At 40.4% G+C, this 21260-nt stretch overlaps 1 protein-coding gene and 1 pseudogene across 6 annotated transcripts in view; one reads left to right on the plus strand and one right to left on the minus strand.

Moving 5' to 3' along the window:
• TJP2 (tight junction protein 2) overlaps positions 1–21260 on the minus strand; it is an 89609-nt gene that overhangs the window by 33886 nt on the left and 34463 nt on the right. For 5 of the 6 annotated variants that reach the window (XM_029920046.1, XM_029920048.1, XM_029920047.1 and 2 more), the window contains exons 2-5: positions 4993–5046; positions 3321–3445; positions 2178–2280; positions 3–245 (exon numbers count right to left, since the gene is read on the minus strand). In XM_029920046.1, the coding sequence (XP_029775906.1) occupies positions 3–245; positions 2178–2280; positions 3321–3445; positions 4993–5037 (516 nt within the window). In that variant the 5' untranslated portion in view covers positions 5038–5046. Of the gene's footprint in view, positions 1–2; positions 246–2177; positions 2281–3320; positions 3446–4992; positions 5047–10082; positions 10111–21260 lie in introns of those variants that run through there. The other variant, XM_029920045.1, reaches the window with a different exon arrangement.
• Positions 16017–19905, plus strand: LOC115276865 (annotated as a pseudogene).

The raw sequence follows: 21260 nt of genomic DNA on the forward strand, positions 1-21260 counted from the left end.
CTGCGGCCGCGGCTGCGCTCGCGCTCCGGGCTCCGTGGCCGCTCGTGGGGGCGCCCCCTCTCGGGGCTGTCCTCCCAGCTACGGCTGCGCGCCCCGTGGCTGCTGCGCCGGCTCCTCTCACTGTACCCGCTACGCGCGCTTCTGCCGTCGAACTCGTCCATCACTTCAAAAGCGCGGTCATCCTCACCGACCGAGGGGCTGCCATGGGGCGGGGCCAGCTGGACCTTCCGGGGCCTCTTGACCACCTGTCACCCAAGCAAAACAGTGGGAATGCAGGACAAGCACAGTTCTAGATATCAGGGTTAAGTGTCCAGCCCTGCTTCTCCTTTCAGTAAAACTCTTTCCCTGCCAACTCACTAAGCCTTAAATTTATATAAGACCATGAGTAGAACTCTGAGCACAGTGCCTCCAAAATCTGCATCTACTCAGTGTTCTGAATAGCATCAAGGGATTTTAAATCAGTAGGTTATGAAAATGAAAATCCAGAAATTGAGACATTCTGATACAACTGCCTAATTTATCCAACAGTCAGTGTCATTAATGGATGGGAGGAGGGGTGGGAATGGCAGTGGGAGAGCAGAGAGCAAATGCAATAACTGGACTCTAAGTGGATCCTGGATGGAGAAGAAAAGTCTACTGAAAACATCTTGGGATATGGACTCATATTAGATGATACTTTAAAGTCATTAATTTCCTTAGGATAATAGCGTTATAGTTTTATAAAAGAATGTCCTTATTTTGGATATGCATATTAAAGTTAGTAGGCTTGACACTCATTCATATCTGCAACTTTCCTTCAAACAGTTCACTAAAAATAGTGTTTATATACATAAAAAAAAACATCAAGGGGAGGGGCACCTGGGTGGCTCAGTCAGTTAAGTGTCTGACTTCAACTCAGGTCATGAAGTTTGAGCCCCAGGTCAGGCTGTCTTATGTCAGCGCAGAGCCTGCTTCAGGTTCTCCTTCCCCCTCTCTCTCAGCCCCTCCCCAACCTGCACTCTCTTTCTCAAAATAAATAAACTTTTTAAAAAGAGAGAGAAAGAAAAATCAAGTGGGGCGCCTGGGTGGCTAGTGAGTTAAGTGTCAAATTCTTGATTTCAGCTCAGGTTGTCATCTCCTGGTCGCAGGATCAAGCCCCGCATCAGGCTCCACACTGAGCCTGGAGCCTGCTTGGGATTCTCTCTTTCTGCCCCTCCCCACTCACATGCATGTGCTCCCTCTCTCTCAAAATAAATAAATAAACATTTTAAAAAGAAAAAAAGCAAGTGAAGATGGCAGAGTATTAACACTGTAAAAGAGGGGTGCCTGAATGGCTCAGCTGGTTAAATGGTTAAGCATCTGACTCTTGATTTCGACTCAGGTCATGATCTCAAGTTTGTGAAAGCCAGCCCCTTTCCTGGCTCTAGTCTGAGAGCAGCTCTGTGACAGGTGGACCCCGACTGGGATTCTCCCCACCCCTCTCCTGCTCACATGCGTGTTGCACTGTCTCTCAAATTAAACAAAACAAAAACAGAAAACACTGTAGAAAATAGAGAAGTGTTTATTATACTAATCTTAGAATTTTTTTTGTTTGAAAATAAAGTTGAAAAGAATTAAATACCACATACCCAGTACATCTCCCTAGCATTGCCCTTAAATACACTATATTCCAATTCTATCTGCTTGCCAGCTTGAGCAGGCACTACCTGAAGCACAGGCCTGCTCCAGGCTCAGGTGGCATCTGGCTCGTAGCTGCTTCTCAACTAGTGTTTGCTGATGAATGAGTCAGCAAGTGAAGGAATGCTACAAGACTCCCACTATCTCCTAAGAAACCCTAGTTTATTAAGATAGAACACATCTTATTTGGGCCTTTAAAAATGGGTTTTTGAGCAGAAATTTATTTTCCAAATTAATACTGTTTTACATGTGTTCTCAATCTAGTTAATTCTCTTAGGATTGTCTAGCCTGGGTCCTAAGGCAAACTCACTCAGATACAAGAGCACTGGAAGTTAGCAGCCTGAGGAAAAGGTAGGAAAGATTCGGTACAGGTTTACATCACCCGTAACATTACCCCAAAGCAGGGGCAACAAGTAGTAGCAACCCTAAATCCTGTCAAGTGTTTCAAAGCAAGTGGTAACTTTCTTCTGAGCACCCAACAAGAGCTACTGAGTCAGGCTGAAAGCAAACCCGGAGCTTACGATGGCGGCAATCTTCCCGCTCTTCCTCAGCTGCTGGACAGCAAAGGCGTGGAGCACATCCTCCATGGGGGTGCCGTTGACCATCACCACCCTGTCGTTTTCTCTGCAAATGAAAAACAAAAACGAGGCATGAAAAACTCCCATCTATTCACTGTAAATTGTTGATTTAGAAACACATAAAAGCAACAAACTGACCCAAAATGCTTACTCTAAGGGTGAGTGCCTCAGGAGTCCTGAGACTGAATCAGTCTGAGCTCTTCCCAGGAAGGAACCCGCAAGCCGCCCAGCCCACTTACGGCATTGTCCATGGGAACTAGTGGGGGACCAACACCAAAGCGTCCCTCCCAGAAGCACTGGGCAGTGGCAAGGTCCAGGCACAAAGAAACTTATGAATTCGGCCCTCTCTACCCAAGGTACGTGGTGGGCTTCAGGAAGTCTACACATAGCCCCCAAAGCAGACTTATACACCTGTGTTTTTACGGGGGGAAGGGATCAGGAGATTGCCTCAGATTATAAAGGAAATACTGAGGTCATTAGAACCCTCTTCTCTCATCCCAAAAATTACTTTTTTATACTTACACTGCTCTCTGTATGAAAGACTCAGTCAGTTAAGTGGCAACTCAGGCCACGACCTCAAAGTTGTGAGATTAAGCCCTGTATTGAGCTCCATGCTAAGCACGGAGCCTGTATAAGATCCTCTCCCACCCCACCCCGACCCTGCTGTGTGTGCTCTGCATCTCACAGAGCAAAACCAAACACTTATCAGATCATCATTAAGTATCCTCATTAAATCCTTAATGAATAAAAAGTAAGACAATATAAAGTGTTGGCTGGGGGCTGGGAGGAAAGTGTGCTGATTTGTATTCCACATTCAGAAATAATTTCTAAGCCCAGGAATGATAGTTGTGATGGTTATTACTATTTTCCTGTGGAAATGACTGCCTCCTCCCTCTAAAGGTTTGGGGATTTGTTAAAGCATGATGTGTTACGGTCTCAATTCATGCATGATATATATATAATATATGCATATATATTATATATATCTGTCTGTTTGTTTTTTTAAGTGCATACCCGTCTAGGACCAACCAGTAGGGCAGGCAGGGGCAGGGGCAGGGGCTGGGGCTGGGATGCAAGGACACTCACTGAAGCAGCCCATCAGCGGGGCCCCCAGGAAGCACATCAGAAATGACGATTGATGTTTCTCCATTTTCAAAGTGGGGGTTGTCTCTGCCTCCGGACACTGCAATTCCAAATCCTCTTTTGGAATCCTGTTCATTGGAGTTAAGAGAAAAATTAAAGTAATAAAAATCCTTCCATAAGTGGCTTTCAGGATTTATTACAAGCACTCAGTAAAATAAAGGTCGAACCAATAACCAGAGACAGCTCAGGAGCAGAGGGCTTACAGAAACAAATGAGAAACAAAGTAAGGCACCACCATGGTTAGCTGACAAGTTTATAAAGGGAAATCCACATCTAAAAGAAAGTCTGGTGACAGCTGGGAAAGATTGATAACAGACTGGAGTTATCACCAGGGGCTGGCTTAGGAAATAACATCTTCTGTTCAAACAGGCATATGCTATTCAAATCAGCAATCATACCTGTTCTCATATCCTGGCCCGAGCTGAAACAGCTTTAGTCACAACTGAATCTGTGCTGAAAATCCTATTTTTAAAGTATGCCTTTAACTTCCAAGTTAGGTGAACTGGTTTCATTTTAAAAGGATGAAAAAAGTAGTAAATGGATTTTAAAGATAAAATTTGAAGATAAACTTAGTTTCAAGATCTTAGGAGAGGGCAAAGCATTAAAATCCTTCCTATGTGCATATAAGACAGAAAATACAGATTAATTATAAATTCACACTTAGTCTATAAATGTAAAACAGTGAACCTGGAAATACATAATCCTAATTCATTTCAGTGTTTAAAAAAGCTTGGCTCCCCAAAATTTCATCAAGATGATATGGGTAGGTGACTATAACTGTAAATCAGGGTCTGATTATGTAAAAATGCACTTCCAATAATATAAGAAAGTCTTCCCTCACCCATGGAAAATTTCCTACATAGGAACCACTATGCCAACTGATGACAGTTACCAACACAAAACAGGCTAGGCAATTGTCCCTTAATTACATGGCTTTGGACTGGGCAGCAGGATCCAAACAGTCTCACCTGGTGACTGGTTTATGCAGAGATAGCTCTGTCCTCTATACCAGACTTAAAGTGTCTCTCATCTTTGCCACTTTGGGGCCCAGACTTAAAATGACTCTTGGTTTCAATTCAGGTCATGGTCTCATGGCTTCGTGGGTTTGAGCCCTACATTGGGCTCTGTACTGGCAGTGTGGAGCCTGCTTGGGATTCTCTCTCTCTGTCTCTCTGCCCTTCCCCCACTCATGCTGTCTCAGTCTAAAATAAACAAACTTAAAAAAAAACCTCCTTTAATCATGAATGGGGTAAGAAATACAACCCATGTCTCTGACTGCTAAATCAGAGTTGAGTTTGGACTTAATATGTCATAATAAAAACTATAGAAGTTGTAGAAGCTATCTCAACATCCTTAAATAGTACAGGTTATTTCCATTTCTCCCCTCCCTTTCTCTTTCTGCATAACCTATTCTGTCTGGAGACAGATGAATACAGTTTTCCATTATACAGGCCTTAATCAAAAAATAGTAGCATGCAAATCTTTGATAATGCAGAAATTATTGCCAGCTAGAATGCATTGTCCACCCTAAGGGGGGAAAACTGTTTCGCCAAAAAGGAGTATGATCCATGACCTATAAACTCAAGAACAAGAATATGAACTACGCAGCACTCACCTTTTGTAGGGTCACAGTGTACTGTTCCCATATCAGTTCTTCCATGACTGGGGCCTATTGTAAAACAGCAAAACCAATGTGTTTAAATCGCTAACATTTCAATGCTAGAAATAAAGCTATAATTCAAAATGTCTTACTATAAAGTCCAGCTTACACATTCTACACACCAAAAAGTGTTGATATTTTTTGGGAACATTATGTTACCTATTTTCAAACACTCCTTCAATCAAATCACAGTCTTAACAAATGAAAAGTAGTGAAATACATAGTAAGAGATATACACTTAAAAAAATGAAATGAATTATTCTTATTATCACCACTCCAAAAGTCATTACAAAATCCCTTAAAAAGAAATCTAGAGTTTCAAAAAGATATTTTTTAATTCCTTTTTTTTTAAGTCACTCCCCCTTCCTCCTGTCAAAGATGACCTCTTAGGCAAAATGTATGCATTTTTTATGTCTAAAGGAATCACTGGCCTTGTCAGAGAGGGCCTTTCTCCATGAGTACTGCTGAGTGTGAAAGATGAAAATGCCTGCCTAAATAGATGGGGCTTCATTTCTGACAATATTCCAAAATAATGGCCAGAAAAGCCTGAAAATAGTGGTTATCAGTTAAAAATACTAATAATAAATCCATTAAATGCATGCTCCCTTTGAGGAGAAATCCTTAAAGGCTAGAAATACCAAGGAAGCTCAAAGCCAGAGAGATAAACTAGTATTGAAGCAGGCATTCAAACAGGAGGCTGGGAAGAGAGATAAACTGTAGGATCCAAACAGGGGAGAGATTAGATCGGAATGGATGTGGTAGGGGGAAAACACCATTGGGCAGAGGGAGATGGCAGGGGCATGTTCCTGGCTCATCCTTGGCTCAGAGCAGAGTGGAAATAACTAAAAATATCTCCCTGGAGAATTTCTTTCAACAGACCTGTACTCACACAGGTTTGGGACTAAAATTCTTATTACAGACAGTACCACATCTCCTCAAAATATGCTCAAAGTGGTTAGGCAAGGTAGCACTACCCTGGTATACACAGCAGCAAATGCAAATTCTCTCCAAGGACCATACTAAACACAGGTTTCGGAGAGTGCCCCAGGCGATCTGAGGAACAGGAGTTCACAATTTGAATGCACACACACAAAACAAGTCACCATGAATGAGAGTTAAAACAGAAAACTGCAGGATCAAAGACTATAAATAATGGAAATATCAGTCACAGACTCAAAGCAGTAGGTATAGTATGTATGTTTATCATAAGAAATTAAAAGGGGGGAATTGGAAATATAATGAAAGAACAAAGGAACATCCAAAATGACCAAGCAAATCTGGAAAAAAGCAAACAAAATAAAAATACGTAATTGAGATGAGATAAGCAATGAGCCACATACTGTACACAGCTGAAAACAGTAATTAATTGGAAGACAGAGATGTCAAATTATCAAGACCACAGCAAAAAGCATTTAAAAAGTGAGACTTAAGACCAAGGAAATCTTATTTACAACATGTGTAGTTAGATTTCTTGAACAAGTTGCTGAGAGGGTATTCTAAGAGATAATGGCTCTTCCAGAATTGAAGATTTTTCAGGCTCAGGAAGCCCAATAGATCAAAAGCAGAGTAAATGGGGGGTACAGGGAGAGATGGGAAAAAACCACTTTTAAATACATGGGAATTTCAAGGCAGAAAAAAAATATATCAAGACTTGAGAAGAGTCTAGACCTGAGAGATTACCTACAAAAGAACAATCAGAATAACAGTGGACTTCTAAACAGCAGTGATGGAAGCCCAAAGTTAACAGAATTATTTTTAACACAATACATGTTGATTTTGAGGGCAGAAAAGACATTTTTAAATAAAAACTGGGAGAGATTATTACGCTTGCCAGCAATAAAACAATTTCCAAAGGATTTTTGAGAAAGAAAGAAAGTAATCCCAGAAGGAAGACCCAAACACAAGAAGGAACATGAGTAAGCCTGAGCACAGAGGCAACTATAATAATAATGTATAATTTGTTAGACTTAAACAAGGCAGAGCCAAAGCGCAGGCAACATCATATGTAAATCCAGAAGACTTTAACATAATTAGATTACTCTTAATGTTTTATTCAGGAGTAGAGCTAAACTGCTGATTATATTTGAACTTCGCTGAGTTATAGCTACATGTTAAATTTTCTGGGGCAATCACGACAGGAATATCTACAGTACATACCTTCCAACACAGCAGAGGTAAAAGTAAAACAAACAAAAAAACAAGTCAATCCAAAACAAGGCAAAGGAGACAAAAGGGGAAATTTAGAAGAAAACAGCACAAATGTAAAAGGCAAACTAGAATATAGAAAGAATACAGAGGAGTAATCACAATAAATATAGGCCAACAAGGTCCAGGGGCGTCTGGCTCTTGGTGTGGCCTCAGGCTGTGATCTCACAGTTCATTAAAGCCCCAAATCAGACTCCAAGCTGACAGCACAGAGCCTGCTTGGGATCCTCTCTCCCTCTCTCTCCCTGCCCCTCCCCTGCTCATTCTCTTTCAAAATAAAGTTAAAAAAATTTTTTTTAAAAACCAAGAAGGTCCATTTAGCTATATGTCTTTTAATAAGAGAATACCTACAACCTAAGGACACAAAGAAATATGTAAGTAAAAGGCCTTGCTGTATCTATATACAAATTAAAATAATTTTAAGAAAACTAGTCATTTTATATTAAAATCTTTTCAAATCAAATTTGCTGTCCCTGCACGGATACTCTCATGTTGAGAGAGAAAAGAACTGAACAATATCCAGATGATATGCTTCTTTTTTCCCCAGTTAACAAAGTCTCTTGACTGGGGAGAAGAACACAGCTTAACATAAAAGGCAAGTCTATCCACTGATCTGCAGGAGCAGATCATCTGTTCCCTTTGGCAGAGGGGCTTAGGAAAAGGCAATTTTGTTTGTTCAGAAGGTAAACCAGCCTATTCTTGAGTAGCTATAACTGATTACTTAAATTGAGAGGAAGTCCTAATCCTTTAGCTCACCCTCCCGCTCTGTACTCACTTTTAAAAGGACATTTCCATGCCTAATACCATCTGGCTCCAAGAGATCAGAATTATTAGATTAAAAACTAGAATAAAAAAATCACCTCTAGGGTTAAAAAGAAAATACAAATGGTCCCTGGAACCGACAAGAACTAGGATCCATGCTACCGGCACACCTGCGACCAGGCACTGTGGTAGTGGGACAGGGGTCGGGAGGGATGGTAATCAGCACCCAAATTGGGGTTATGTTTACGTTAAATGAAGCCACATCAACATAGTGAAACAGGTACACATTCAAAAATATCATTATCTAAATTATGTAAATTGCCCTAATTTTTTAAGTTTGTTCACCATGACCACTGGTTTTTATTTTAATTAAAATATTTTATTTATTTTTGAGAGAGAGATGGAGTATGAGGGGGGAGGGACAGAAAGAGGGAGACAGAATCCGAAGCAGGCTTCAGGCACTGAACTGTCAGCATAGAGCCTGATGTGGGGCTCCAACTCACAAGCAAAGAGATCATGACCTGAGCCGAAGTCGGACACTTAGCTGAATGAGCCACCCAGGTACCCCAACCACTGTTTTCAATCGAAAGAAAATGGAAGTGGATTTTCAGGGAAGATTTTTATATCTCACTCACTCCATTTCATCCCTTATCTCCTAAAACAGTGGTTGGTGCACAATAGTAGGCACTCAAAAAGGTTTTCTTTTCAGTTAATCAAGAAGTGGATACACTGTCCATTCATCACTTGTTAATGTGATTAAAGCACTGATTTCTACTACTTACAAGTTTTCTTAAAGGAAATTTTCTATTACAATCAGTGACCCTCTGCTTCTTCAATAGCACCCTGGAGGTGGTCATGCTGGGAACCTGAGTGCCTATAATGTCTAGTGTGCTTGATGTGCTTTTTCACCACCATTCTTCTCTGGAATGTTGCAGTCTGTATTTAAAACAGCATTTTACAACGTGTGCCAATATAACACAAGTTTCCCAAGGTTTTAATAAAGTTTTCTATTTAAAAAAAGTTTTCTTAAAAGGAAATAAGCAGAAACCTGATTGGTTAGAATTAATCTCGATCCTCTCTTTCCATTTCCACAGAACACCTACTAACTCCCTGGTATCTTCAGGTTTCAATGTGGCCTTAACCAATCACCTACCAACTAGAGATGACCTTTACTAGCATGCATGTTCCCCAAGTGCATCTTCTCACACTTGACTACCTTAAAGCTGGCAAATTTCAACAGGGTGAAGTAATCTGGAAGTTGTGGTAAAATAAATACAGATGCCAAATCGTCTTTCAATATAGCTATATTTCTACACATTAAGAAAAAATATCACTGTTGGTGGGAATGCAAACTGATATAGCCTCTCTGGAGAACAGTATGGAGATTCCTCAAGAAACTAAAAATAGAACTACGCTACAATCACAGTTACACTATTAGGTATTTACCCAAAGGATATAAAAATACAGATTTGAAGTAGTACATGCACCCCAAAGTTTATAGCAGGCATTATCAACAATAGCCAAACTATGGAGAGAGCTCAAATGTCCATCAACTGATGAACAGATAAAGAAGATGTGATATTTAGATCTATCTATATCTATTTATGTCTATCTATCTATCTCTATCTATAGATATACAGATACAGATAAAATGGGAGTATTTATTACTCAGCCTACAAAAAAAATGAAACCTTGCCACTTGCAAGGATGTAGATATAGTAGAATGTATTCTGTGCTAAGTGAAATAAGTCAGAAAGACAAATACCATATGATTTCACTCAAATGTGGAATTTAAGAAACAAAACAGATGGACATCTGGAGAGAGGAGAGAAGGAAACAAACCACACGAGACTCTTAATAATACAGAACACCTGTGGATTGATGGAGGGAGATGGGTGGGAGAGGGGCTAGATGATGGGTACTAAGGAGCACACTTGTGATGAGCACCAGGTGTTGTATGTAAGTGACAAATCACTGAGTTCTACTTCCGAAACTAATATTGCACTGTATGTTAACTAAAATTAAAAAAAAGAAAGAAAGAAAAAAAAATTACATAGCACCTTCTCCAAAATACTCACCTAAAAATCATCAGGAAAGAACTCACCAATAACCATGACAATCACCCCTAGGACTGGGCATTGCTATAGGGTGGGAGGGAGCACAAATGTCCAAAAATGAAGTGATATTTGGGTTAAATGAACCAACACAATGAAATGCATAGGTGTTAAAAATAATTACTTAACTTCCATCAATTTCTTAAATAGTCTCTTTATCATGATTACTACATGTTGAATTAAAGAGAGAAAGAACTAATTGGCTTTATATTTTCATGTATGTCTGCTCTTCCTGGGAAGGGTGGGAATATAAATTGGTATAAACCTTTCAGGGGGCAAATTACCAATAAGTATCAAAATGTAAAATCTGTATACCTCTTGATCATTCAGTTCTACCTCTGGCAATTTATTTTACAGAAATATCGCACAAGTGCACTAAGGTACACATATAAATTTGTTTATAGCTGAGTGTGATTTTTAATAGGTAATTAATAAAATGTCCAACAACAGGAGACTGGTTACACATAGAGATCATACTCAAATGTCTATAGCGGGAAATCAATATATAAAACATCTTTTCTATTCTTATTGTCATAAATATATATATGTATATATTTATATAACCATACATGGAAGAGATGGGAAAAATAAATACCAAAAAATGTTAAAATTTCCCCAGGAGCTGTGGTATGGCAGAGAATTTTTATATGAGCACGTTACTTTTAGGAAATTCTCTTTTAAAAGTTTTGGATTTCGGGGCACCTGGGTTGGCTCAGTCAGTGAAGCAGCTGACTTCAGCTCAGGTCATGATCTCCCCACTCCTGGGTTTGAGCCATGTGTTGGGCTCTGTGCTGACAGAGCCTGGAGCCTGCTTCCGATTCTGTCTCTTTCTGCCCACCTCCCTCTCATGTTCTGTCTCTTTCTCAAAAATAAATAAATGTTTTAAAAAATTATTAAACTAAAAAACAAAAGTTTTGGATTTAAACATTTTTATCATTTAGCCAAATAAGTGAGTTGCCACAAAACTTTATTTTTAAAATATTACCCAAGACAGAATGAACCTGCCCTTTGAAATTCACTATTCCAAATTAGATTATACTAAGTATTCGTGTGGTAATTTAAATTAGCTTTATCAGAAAGAGAATTAAACCCCTGTTCCTACCACTGCCACCCCAACAGGACTGAATTAAATTAAAAAAAAATTTTTTTTAATGTTTGTTTATTTTTGAGAGAGAGACAGAGCTAGCTCTAGGGGAGCAGTGGGGTGCAGGGCTCCCACATCTCCTGTCTACCCCAAGTCAACACCCCAGATTATTCAAATTCAGCCCATAATTATGAGAGCTGCCTAATAAAAACCCCAACCATAAAAGTAAACATTCATACATGCTCCAGTAGTACTTGCCATTCAAAACTCTTAAGAGGAAAAAAAGAACATGTGAAAAACTGTTTCCTATAGCTTAAGAACCTAGATATAATAAAGATTTCTGCAGAATAAGGAAGCAGAAAGTTTCACCCCCAAACAAATTCCCAAACACAAACAACTTCTAGAGGCAGTGTATTGTCATTCCCAGGAAGCAACAATGTGCTTGCAGACTCCCAAAACCTAAAAAAAAAAAGCAGTATTTGATCCATAAGTCCTGTAAGAGGCTATCAGTTTCATGTGTCTGCTAAAAATAAGCAAGTATTTTTAAAACCCACCATTGGCTACAGGCTGCATGTCACAATTTGTGACCGAAAGCTGCCAGAAGTGCAAATAAATCCGAAGAGAAAGGAGTCACTGTGAGAAAGCTTTTGCTCCCCAACCACTTCCCACAAAGAAAGGCTGGAAAAGAAAAGGGGGAGAGCTTGCAGAGGGACTCACGTGGCCTTTCAATCTCCCACACTTTTTAACCGCCTGGACCCACACCCTCTGGAGGACCTGAGCAGTCTTCATGGCCCCTGGAGATGGATCGCCCAGGCCGCTGCCGACACCCCAGGCGCTCACCACGGCCACTACTCCATGTGGTTACGTAAGGCGGATACAATAGTGGCCCACATTCCCAGCAAATCCTGTTGTCATCTCGCACAGTGACACATCCATACAGCAGGGAGGCCGAACGCTTTGAAAAGCGCCACTTGTGAGGAAAAAGAGCAATCTGGACTTACACCAGTTGAAGGGCTTTCTTTCCCTCCTCTCTCCCATGCAAGGGAACAAGAGAATCAGCAAATATTCTTGTTAGACAATTAAGAGTGACTCAGTATCGAAGCAGAAATTATTAAGCAAATAGGACATGGAAATGAACATTAAGAGAAGTGTTTATTTATACAGACCCTCCCATACACACATACACAAAAGGCATAAGCTGGCTAGAAATGAACTAGTAATGTTTCAGGTAACGGAATTGCTAATGTTACATAGAAATTAAAGGCTTGAAGATAAGATGTTTCACATCCTTGGAGGAGAGAAGCAGCTGGGAGCCAACTGCGGGACAGATTGCTCACTCAGCATCTTTCTGTAAGGTTAGCAGATAAAAGAATAACAAAGAGCTATATTATTTGTTTCTTTGTTTTCACCCATGGTGGGGGAGAGTGGAAAAGTACATTTTAGGTCTTTCAACATCTAGCAAAGATTTTATGGGATGCCTAGGGTTTCAAGGTTGGGTTTGGGATTTCAGAAGCATGGTCTTAGGGTTCCAGTCATCATTCTTGCTACTGTAATGCACGTTACACCAAGGGACCAGACCAAACAGTTTGCAAGTGTGAAGAGTACTCGATCTGAACCGTCTGAGGTTAAGGTGTGTGACAATTTTGTGCCATGAGATGGAGACCATATAGGAAGCAACTTGAAGCAGAGGCCAAGAATGTGAACCATAAAGGCAGACGATCTGGGGTGCAGCCTTTGTTCCGTCACTCAACTGTGGGACCTCGGATAATCTGTCTACGCCTTTAGAAAAGGGAGACGGATGCCTGTGTGGCTCAGTCAGTTCAGCAGCTGACTCCTGATTTCAGCTTGGGTCAAGATTTCACAAATGTGGGATCCAGCCTTGTGTCCGGTTCTACGGTAGGCATGGAGCCTGCTTGGGATTCTCTCTCCCTCTCCCTCGGCCCTTCCCCCCTCCACACACACACACACACTCTCTTTCTCTCATAAATAAACTAAGTAAATAAACAAATAATTAATAGAAAATGGGGATAATACCACCTACACCTCAGAAGGCCACTGTCAGCCTGAAATGAGGCAACCTCTACAAAGGGCATGTGATAAAGAGGGCATGTTCAGGTCATTCCCCTGGACTCTTCATAAGCATTAGAACAGCAAAATAGGAGGGGGGGCTCAGTTGGTTAAGCGTCCAACTCTTAATTTCAAATCAGGTCATGATCTCGCAGTTCGTGAGTTCGAGCCTCACATTGGGCTCTGCACTGACAGCCATGGAAGCTGCTTGGGATTCTGTCCCTCTCTCTCTACCTCTCTCGATCTCAAAATAAATAAATAAATTTAAAAATAACAGCAAAATAGGGTAGGAAATGAATAACAGTTTGCTTCAAATTTCACGCCAAGAAGGGCAGTAAATACAGCGCTCAGTACTCATTTGGGCTGCGCAGATGAAGGCAGGCTCAGGCTCACTACACCGCAGCCAAGCTCACCCAGGGCTCACTGGGTCCCAGGAGCAGAGAAGCACAAGAACCCAGGCAGGGAGGGAGGACACAAAGCAGCTCCCTCCTGGACTCTGACAATTCTTTAGAAAGTACTTGAGCTTCCCTGATGAGAAAATAAATACTTCTTTCCTTAATTTATGCATATTGCACAGAAGTCACAGGCATCCTACCACTTAAGAATTCCAGATTCTTGTACAGTGATTTCCAGAAGTCACAGTTTCTGCCCTAATTCTTTTCAGTGTGGTTAAAAAAATAACAACAAGGGGCGCCTGGGTGGCTCAGTCGGTTAAGCCTCCGACTTCGGCTCAGGTCAGATCTCACATTCGTGGGTTCGAGCCCCGCGTCAGGCTCTGTGCTGACAGCTAGCTCAGAGCCTAGAGCCTGCTTCCGGTTCTGTGTCTCCTTCTCTCTCTGCCCCTCCCCCTCTCATGCTCTGTCTCTCTCTGTATCAAAAATAAATTAAAAAACATTTAAAAAAATAACAAAATTACCATCTTACTCATTTCTAAGTGTACAATTCAGTGGTGTTCAATACTGCACACTATTCTGCATCCAATCTCCAAGACTCATCTTGCAAAACTGAAACTCTACACCATTAAACCACTTTCCATTGCCCCGTCCTTGCAACCCCTGGTAACTACCACCCTACTTTCTGTTTCTGTGAATCTGATTACTCTAGGTACGGCATCTAAGTGAAGTCCTAACAGCGTTTGTGTTTTTGTTTGGTACATACTTCACTTAATGTTCTCAATATTCATTCTTGTCGCGTGTGTCAGAATTTCCTTCATTTTTTAAGACCGAATAATATTCCACTGTGTGTGTATACCACATTCTGTTTATCCAGTCGTCCACTGATGAACAAACACTTGGGTCACTCTCACCTCTTGGCTATGCTAAACAGTGCTGCTGTGGAACATGGATATGCAAATACACCATCACTAATTCTTTACTCATTCGCTCAGCATATGTTTACAAAGTACAAGCTGCTGGACTCTGAGGATCAAGTGAAGGTTAAAAAACGGATATGGCCGTAGGGGCACCTGCCTGGCTCGACTGGAAGAACATGCAACTCTTGATCCAGGGGTCACTGAGTTCAAGCCCTGCACTAGGCATACAGAGTACTGAATGGATGAATGAATGAATAACAGATATGGCACTGCCCTCAGGAAGCCTAGCAAGAGCCAGCACCTGATCTCGTGAGGGCGAGGTGTGGGGGGAGTGTTTCCCAGGAGCAAATCACACTGAGATGAGGTCTGAAGAATGAATGAGATTGGGGTTTGGGTAGGGCTGTGCATGATGCAAAAACTAGCACAGAGCAAAGATCTTGAAAAGAAAGTGGGGGAGTCCATAGGGAATGGCCATCAGAACCACTGCAGCCTTTCCCTGCCAACTGTTCTACCACAACATCAAAAGGACATTTTGTGGCAGGACAGTGGCCTCCAAGAAAAGATCTCACGTTTAGAAATTTACCTTCCCAAAGATTCCTAACCTCTGTATTCATAATTTGAAAAAACTTTACTGAGCAGCAGGCTGTGGATTGAAAGACAAATTATCCTGAGCCACTACCCAAGACAGCTATAGTCCAGTGAGAAGTAGATACATAAGCAGTAACAACTCTGCTACTGCCACAGCAGATGAAGGTCAAGGCTCCCTGGCAGTGCTGGGGGGGTACAAGCCAAGTCCTCCCTTCACAGGAAGGATCTTAATGGAACAAGGACACAATAATAAACAAGGAAACATACAACCTCAAACAGAGTAAGTGCCATGGGCTGTGACACTGGAAAGAACTAATCTTAAGAAAATCTGAACCACTTTCCAAGGAGAGGGGACAGTAAGTGCAAATTCCCAGAGGTGAGAAAGCAGCTCATTATGTTCAAGGAAGAAAGGCCATGTGGGGCCAGAGCGAGGTGAGCGATGAGGTAATGGCAACTACAAAGAGCATACTTCTCTCTTCCCCCACGAAATCGGGTCTTATTTTAAAAAGTTCCAATCACCAGGAACAATTTCAAGACACCTATCAAGGAAAGAAGCAGGAACCGCTTTTTCCCAGCAAAGGCAGAAAATGAGCTCCACGCTCTCTTCCTAAAATGAGTAGTTTTTAAAATTATAAACCAAGTCCTTGGCTCTGGGGTACTTGCCTGTAGTCTCTTCAAAGTAAACCCTTCCTTATGGTAGTAAACTAGTCAGCAGTGAATGAATAAACAAGTCTTTATAAGATGTTTAGTTTACCAATAAAAATCATTCATAGTTTATAACACAAGTATTTCATTTTCCAATGCAAAAACAAGGCTATGACTATCTCCTTACCCTCCCTTCACAGCTATGGAAGGTGAGTGCTCACAGCAACAACTAAAACTGTGGACACAGTGTACTGAGAGCACACCTTTCAATGTGCAAAGTTAAGAAAGTGACACCCACAAGTTACAAGAGGGATTTCTGATAGGTCATCAGAATTCATATGATTACATTTCAGGCCCAATGCTGAAAGGTACCAGAGTTCCTAAAGTTTTTTTAACCCCATCCAAAAACTTCAGTCTACATTAAAGAATTGGGAGACAATGACAATATGTCTGAGGATGCAACAGTTGGTTAGAAAGCAGTTGTGCTAAAATAAAATGCAAAAAGCAATGGACCTAAACTCTAAGAAGACACTTCCAGCCAAGACTCTGACCTTCCAACCCACCCATGACCTTGGGCACACAGTCAATTCCATTGCCACTTGGTACAGACAAGAATATCACTCTCTACTTCATATAGTAAAATGAAGAAAACTCCCATGGAAAGAACTCTGTAAAATCCAGGCCAGCAAACCTTTCAGTGGGAGGTTTATTCATAAATGCCCCTGAAAATGGCAGCCATATAATATTGAAGTAAAACTTCGGCGGGCCATCACACACACTTGGGTCCAAGCTAGCTCCCTACACATTCTACAAGTTCTGTGACATTGAGCAGTTCAGTGGCAAGACTCAGTTTCCTCATCTGTAAAACAGGGCTCACCACATCTACCATACTTTAAATGTTGTGAGGACTGAATGAAGCATTATTTATAAAAGCCATCCTCCGCATCATCACAGAATTAGCACTCCCAATAAAGGTACCCACCAAAGGCACTGCAGCAACAATACAATGAAATCACTCCCAAGTACAAATTGCCTGTTTTCTGTCTTCTGGAAGAGCATAGTATAGTAGTTAAAAATGTATCGCGGAATCCAAGAGAATTAAAAGTATATATCCACATAGAAATGTGTACACAGGTGTTCACAGAACCATTATTTACAATAGCAAAACAATGGAAACAATCCAAATGACCATCAATTAATAAATGCCTAAACAAAATGCGGTGGACTACACCGCAAATGGACTATTATTAGGGCATCATTAGAAATGAAATACCGATACATGCCACAACATGGATGAATCTTGAAAACATTTTAAGAGGGGTGCCTGGGGGGCTCAGTCAGTTAAGCTTCTGACTTTGACTCATGTCATGATCTTGCTGTCCATGAGTTTAAGCTTTGTGCCAACAGCTTAGAGCCTGGAGCCTGCTTCGGATTCTGAGTCTCCTCTCTCTGCCCCTCCCCTGCTCATTCTCATTCTCTCTCTCTCCCTCAAAATTAAACATTAAAAGAATTTTTTTTAATTACAAACTTCTCTGTGAAATGCAATGTCAAGAGAATGAAAAGACTAACCAAAGATTAGGAGAAAATACTTGTAAAGATATTTAATAAAGAACTATCATCCAAAATATACCCAAAAAACTCTGAAAACTCAACAAGAAAACTACCTGATTAAAAAACACACCAAAGACCTTAACAGACACCCCACCAAAGAAGATCTACAGATGGCATATAAGCATATGAAAAGATGTATAATATCATACGTCATCAGGAAAATGCAAATTAGAACAATGAAATAGCACTACACATATTAGAAGGGCCAAAATGTGGGATAATGACAACTCAGATGCAGTGAGGATGTGGAGCTACAGGAACTGGCAAGAATGCAGAATGGTACAGCCATTATGGAAAACAGTTTGGCAGTTTCCTTAAAAACTAAACATACCCATCATACAGTCCGGCAACTATGTTCCTTGGTATCTACCCAAAGGAGCTGTAAACTTATGTCCACACAAAAGCAGATGTCTTTAGTGTCTTCATTAAGAATTGCCAAAACTCAGAAGCAACCATGATATCCTTCAGTAGCTGAAAGGATGACTAAACATGTGATGCATCTAGACAATGGGATATTATTCAGCACGAAAAAGAAATGAGCAATCAAGCCATAAAAGACATGGAAGAAACTTAATGCATATTACAAAGTGGAAAAAGCCAACTAACAAGGCTACATACTGTGTGATTTTAACAGTATAGCATTCTGGAAAAGGCAAAACTGTAGAAACAACAAAATGATTAGTGATTGCCAGAGTTAGAGGGAAGGAGAGAAAACAGACAAAGCAAAGAAGATATTTAGGGCAGTAAAAAATACTCTGTATGATATCATATAATGATAGATACATGTCATTATACATTTGTTCAAATCTACAGAATGCACAACACCAAAAGTCAACTGTAATGTAAACTATGGCCTTTTGGTGATAATGCTGTGTCAGTGTAGGTTCATCAGCTGTAACAAACATAACACTCTGGTGGGGAATGCTGATAATATAAGGCTTGATCCTGTGTAGGGGTAGGGTATTTGGGAAATCTCCATACTTTCTCCTCAATTTTGCTGTGGATCTTAAATTGCTCTAAAAATTAGGTCTTAATTAAAAGATATATATGTATATATGTATATATCTATATATATATATACATATATATGTATATATGTATATATATATATAGATATATAGATATAGATATATATATAAATAAAACCTGAGATACTAAGGAACTTGCACATAGTTCCACAACTAGTAGGTGGTTAGCTAACAATCTGAATCTAGATCTGCATGAGTCCAATTTTAATAAGATATAGGCAGGGGGGAAATCAGCAGATAAATACATTTAAGACCTCTTTGTCCATAATTCTGGTATTGAGCTATGAAGTATAATTGTCATTTTAACAGACCATTCTTATTTGTAATTACAGAGAAACCATTAATAAGCCAAAAAGGAAGGTGCTAATTTGGCAACTACTCTATGACTTTGAATCTGACTAAGCCCATACTACATTAAAACACAGCTTCACTTACACACACACACACATCACCACTACCACCACCCCATGACAGGTACCAAGATAAAGTTTATAATTTAGGTTATAAAGGTAGGTTAGAAAAAAAACGATTATTAGAGTACTCAGCTAAATCCCGCCAGCAGGGCTGGCCCTAATGAAACCCAGACTCAACTGTCTGTCCACACCCAAGCCACCATCAGAGGATGGCTCACACAGAAAAGAGCGGCTCAGTGCTTCCACCACGTTATCAGTATCCCTGGTTAATCCCCAGAAAGTCAGGGAGCCTGCAGAATCTGAAGCTTCAAAGACATGTCATTTCTATCAGAACTGGGAAATAAATGCAGGAACTTAAAAAAAGACAACCATTAGATACTGTATTGCTAACACCTAGGAGCTTATTAGGAATGCCAAATCAAGCCCTACATTGGACCTGTTAAAAAGAGTAGGCATCGTACCAGAGCCCCTGTGTGATTAAGGCACACACTGAAGTTGGAGAACCACTGGTCTAGCAGTGACTCCAACAGAACACTGAGCATTAACAATACTGTCCAGGATGGTAACCACCAGCCACCTGTGGCCACTGAGCTTTGAAATGTGGTGACTGCAATTAAGAAACTAAACGTTTAACTTACATTTATAAATAGCCACATCTAGAACCCGGGGCAGGCAGAATGGTGGCAAGAAGAAGAAAGGCCATTCTAAGTCATGAACGAGGTCGCGACCAGAGAATATACCATCAACATTCACAAGCGCATCCATGGAGTGGGGTTCAAGAAGCGTGCCCCTTGGGCACGCAAAGAGATTTGGAAATTTGCTGTGGAGATGGGAACCCCAGATGTGCACATTGACACCAGGCTCAACAACGCTGTCTGGGCCTAAGGAATAAGGAATGTTCCAGACCGTGTCCGTGTGTGGGTGTCCAGAAAACAACAAGGATGAAGATTCACCAAACCAGCTCTACACGTTGGTTACCTGTGTACCTGTCACCGCTTTCAAAAATCTACAGACCATTAATGTGGATGAGAACTGCTGATTGTCAAATAAAACTGAAAAAAAAAACCCTAATTTAAAAAAAGCCACATCTAGCATATAATTTATTAACCATATCCCTAGCAATGTAATGTTTTCAACTTTTTTGGACTACTTTAATACTATGGCACAATTGTAGTGCATGAGGTCCTCTCTGTATTTTGCAGTATTTCTGAATTGAAGACCACAAACATTTCTAAGTGTCTTCCTATATACTGACCCATTACTTTCAAAAGAAGTTCTTACAATTCACATTGCTGTATCAAGATAAGTCAAATGTTCTGTTTTTTAAATGCCATTTTATGGAAGGAAAAAGAAAAAAATACTACTTATTTACAGAAATAGTTACTTGCTTTCATACTTTCAGGATCCTTTTGGTAACCTTTTAAAAGTTTTCCTTCAAGAAAAAAAGAATGTGGGGAAAAGATTTTGAGTTCCTTATGTAGGCATGCTGGTAAAACTTCGTAAATGATACTTTGGGGGTTTGTATGTTTGTGTGTCTTTAGTGGAAATTTATTTAATTAAACTTCCTTTCTTTATAAGACACATTTTTTTTTAAATGTTTTTTATTTATTTTTGAGAGACAGAGAGAGACAGCGCGAGCAGGGGAGGGTCAGAGAGAGAGGGAGACACAGAATCCGAAGCAGGCTCCAGGCTCTGAGCTGTCAGCACAGAGCCCGACGCGGGGCTCGAACCCACAGACTGTGAGATCATGACCCGAGCTGAAGTCAGACGCTTAACCGACTGAGCCACCCAGGCGCCCCTATAAGACACATTTTTGACACTTTGAAAACACTAATTTAAACAGCTGTCAGTACGAGACACTAAACCATTAATCTATGGATAAGGTTTAAAAGCTTACAGTTTATGGCTTCAACCTAACATATATATATTATATATTTAAAATACCAAACTTGGTAACTGAAAGTGTGCTTGAGTGGGACGTGTAGCACAACGTGTGTCCACTGCATCTCATGGAATCAAAAGAGAAAAACAAAGAACTATCAGTTGCACTAGAACACACGCCATTAAGGGGAGGGGGCAGCAAAGACCAGAGACAGGAAGGGGAAAGGTGAGGTTTCCTGTATCCACCTCCCACACTGAGGCAAAGTGGGAGACCAAGCCAAGCTATTAAAAATACTGAAAATGCAAATCAGCAAGCCTTACTAACAATGTGGACTTAACAGTAAAACACAGTGGATGTAACTGAGTTGAGTTAAACAAAAATAGTTAGGCTTCTAATATTTTCTTCTCAGGACAACATTGTTTAAATAAAAAGTTAAGATGTTTGAAAGAGTTTTGTTTCTCAATTTGGAAAAAGCTCTCATTCGGTGGTCTAATACCTTATATATCATTATA

This window comes from Suricata suricatta, chromosome 13 (assembly GCF_006229205.1).
Source record: "Suricata suricatta isolate VVHF042 chromosome 13, meerkat_22Aug2017_6uvM2_HiC, whole genome shotgun sequence".
Lineage (NCBI taxonomy): Eukaryota > Metazoa > Chordata > Mammalia > Carnivora > Herpestidae > Suricata > Suricata suricatta.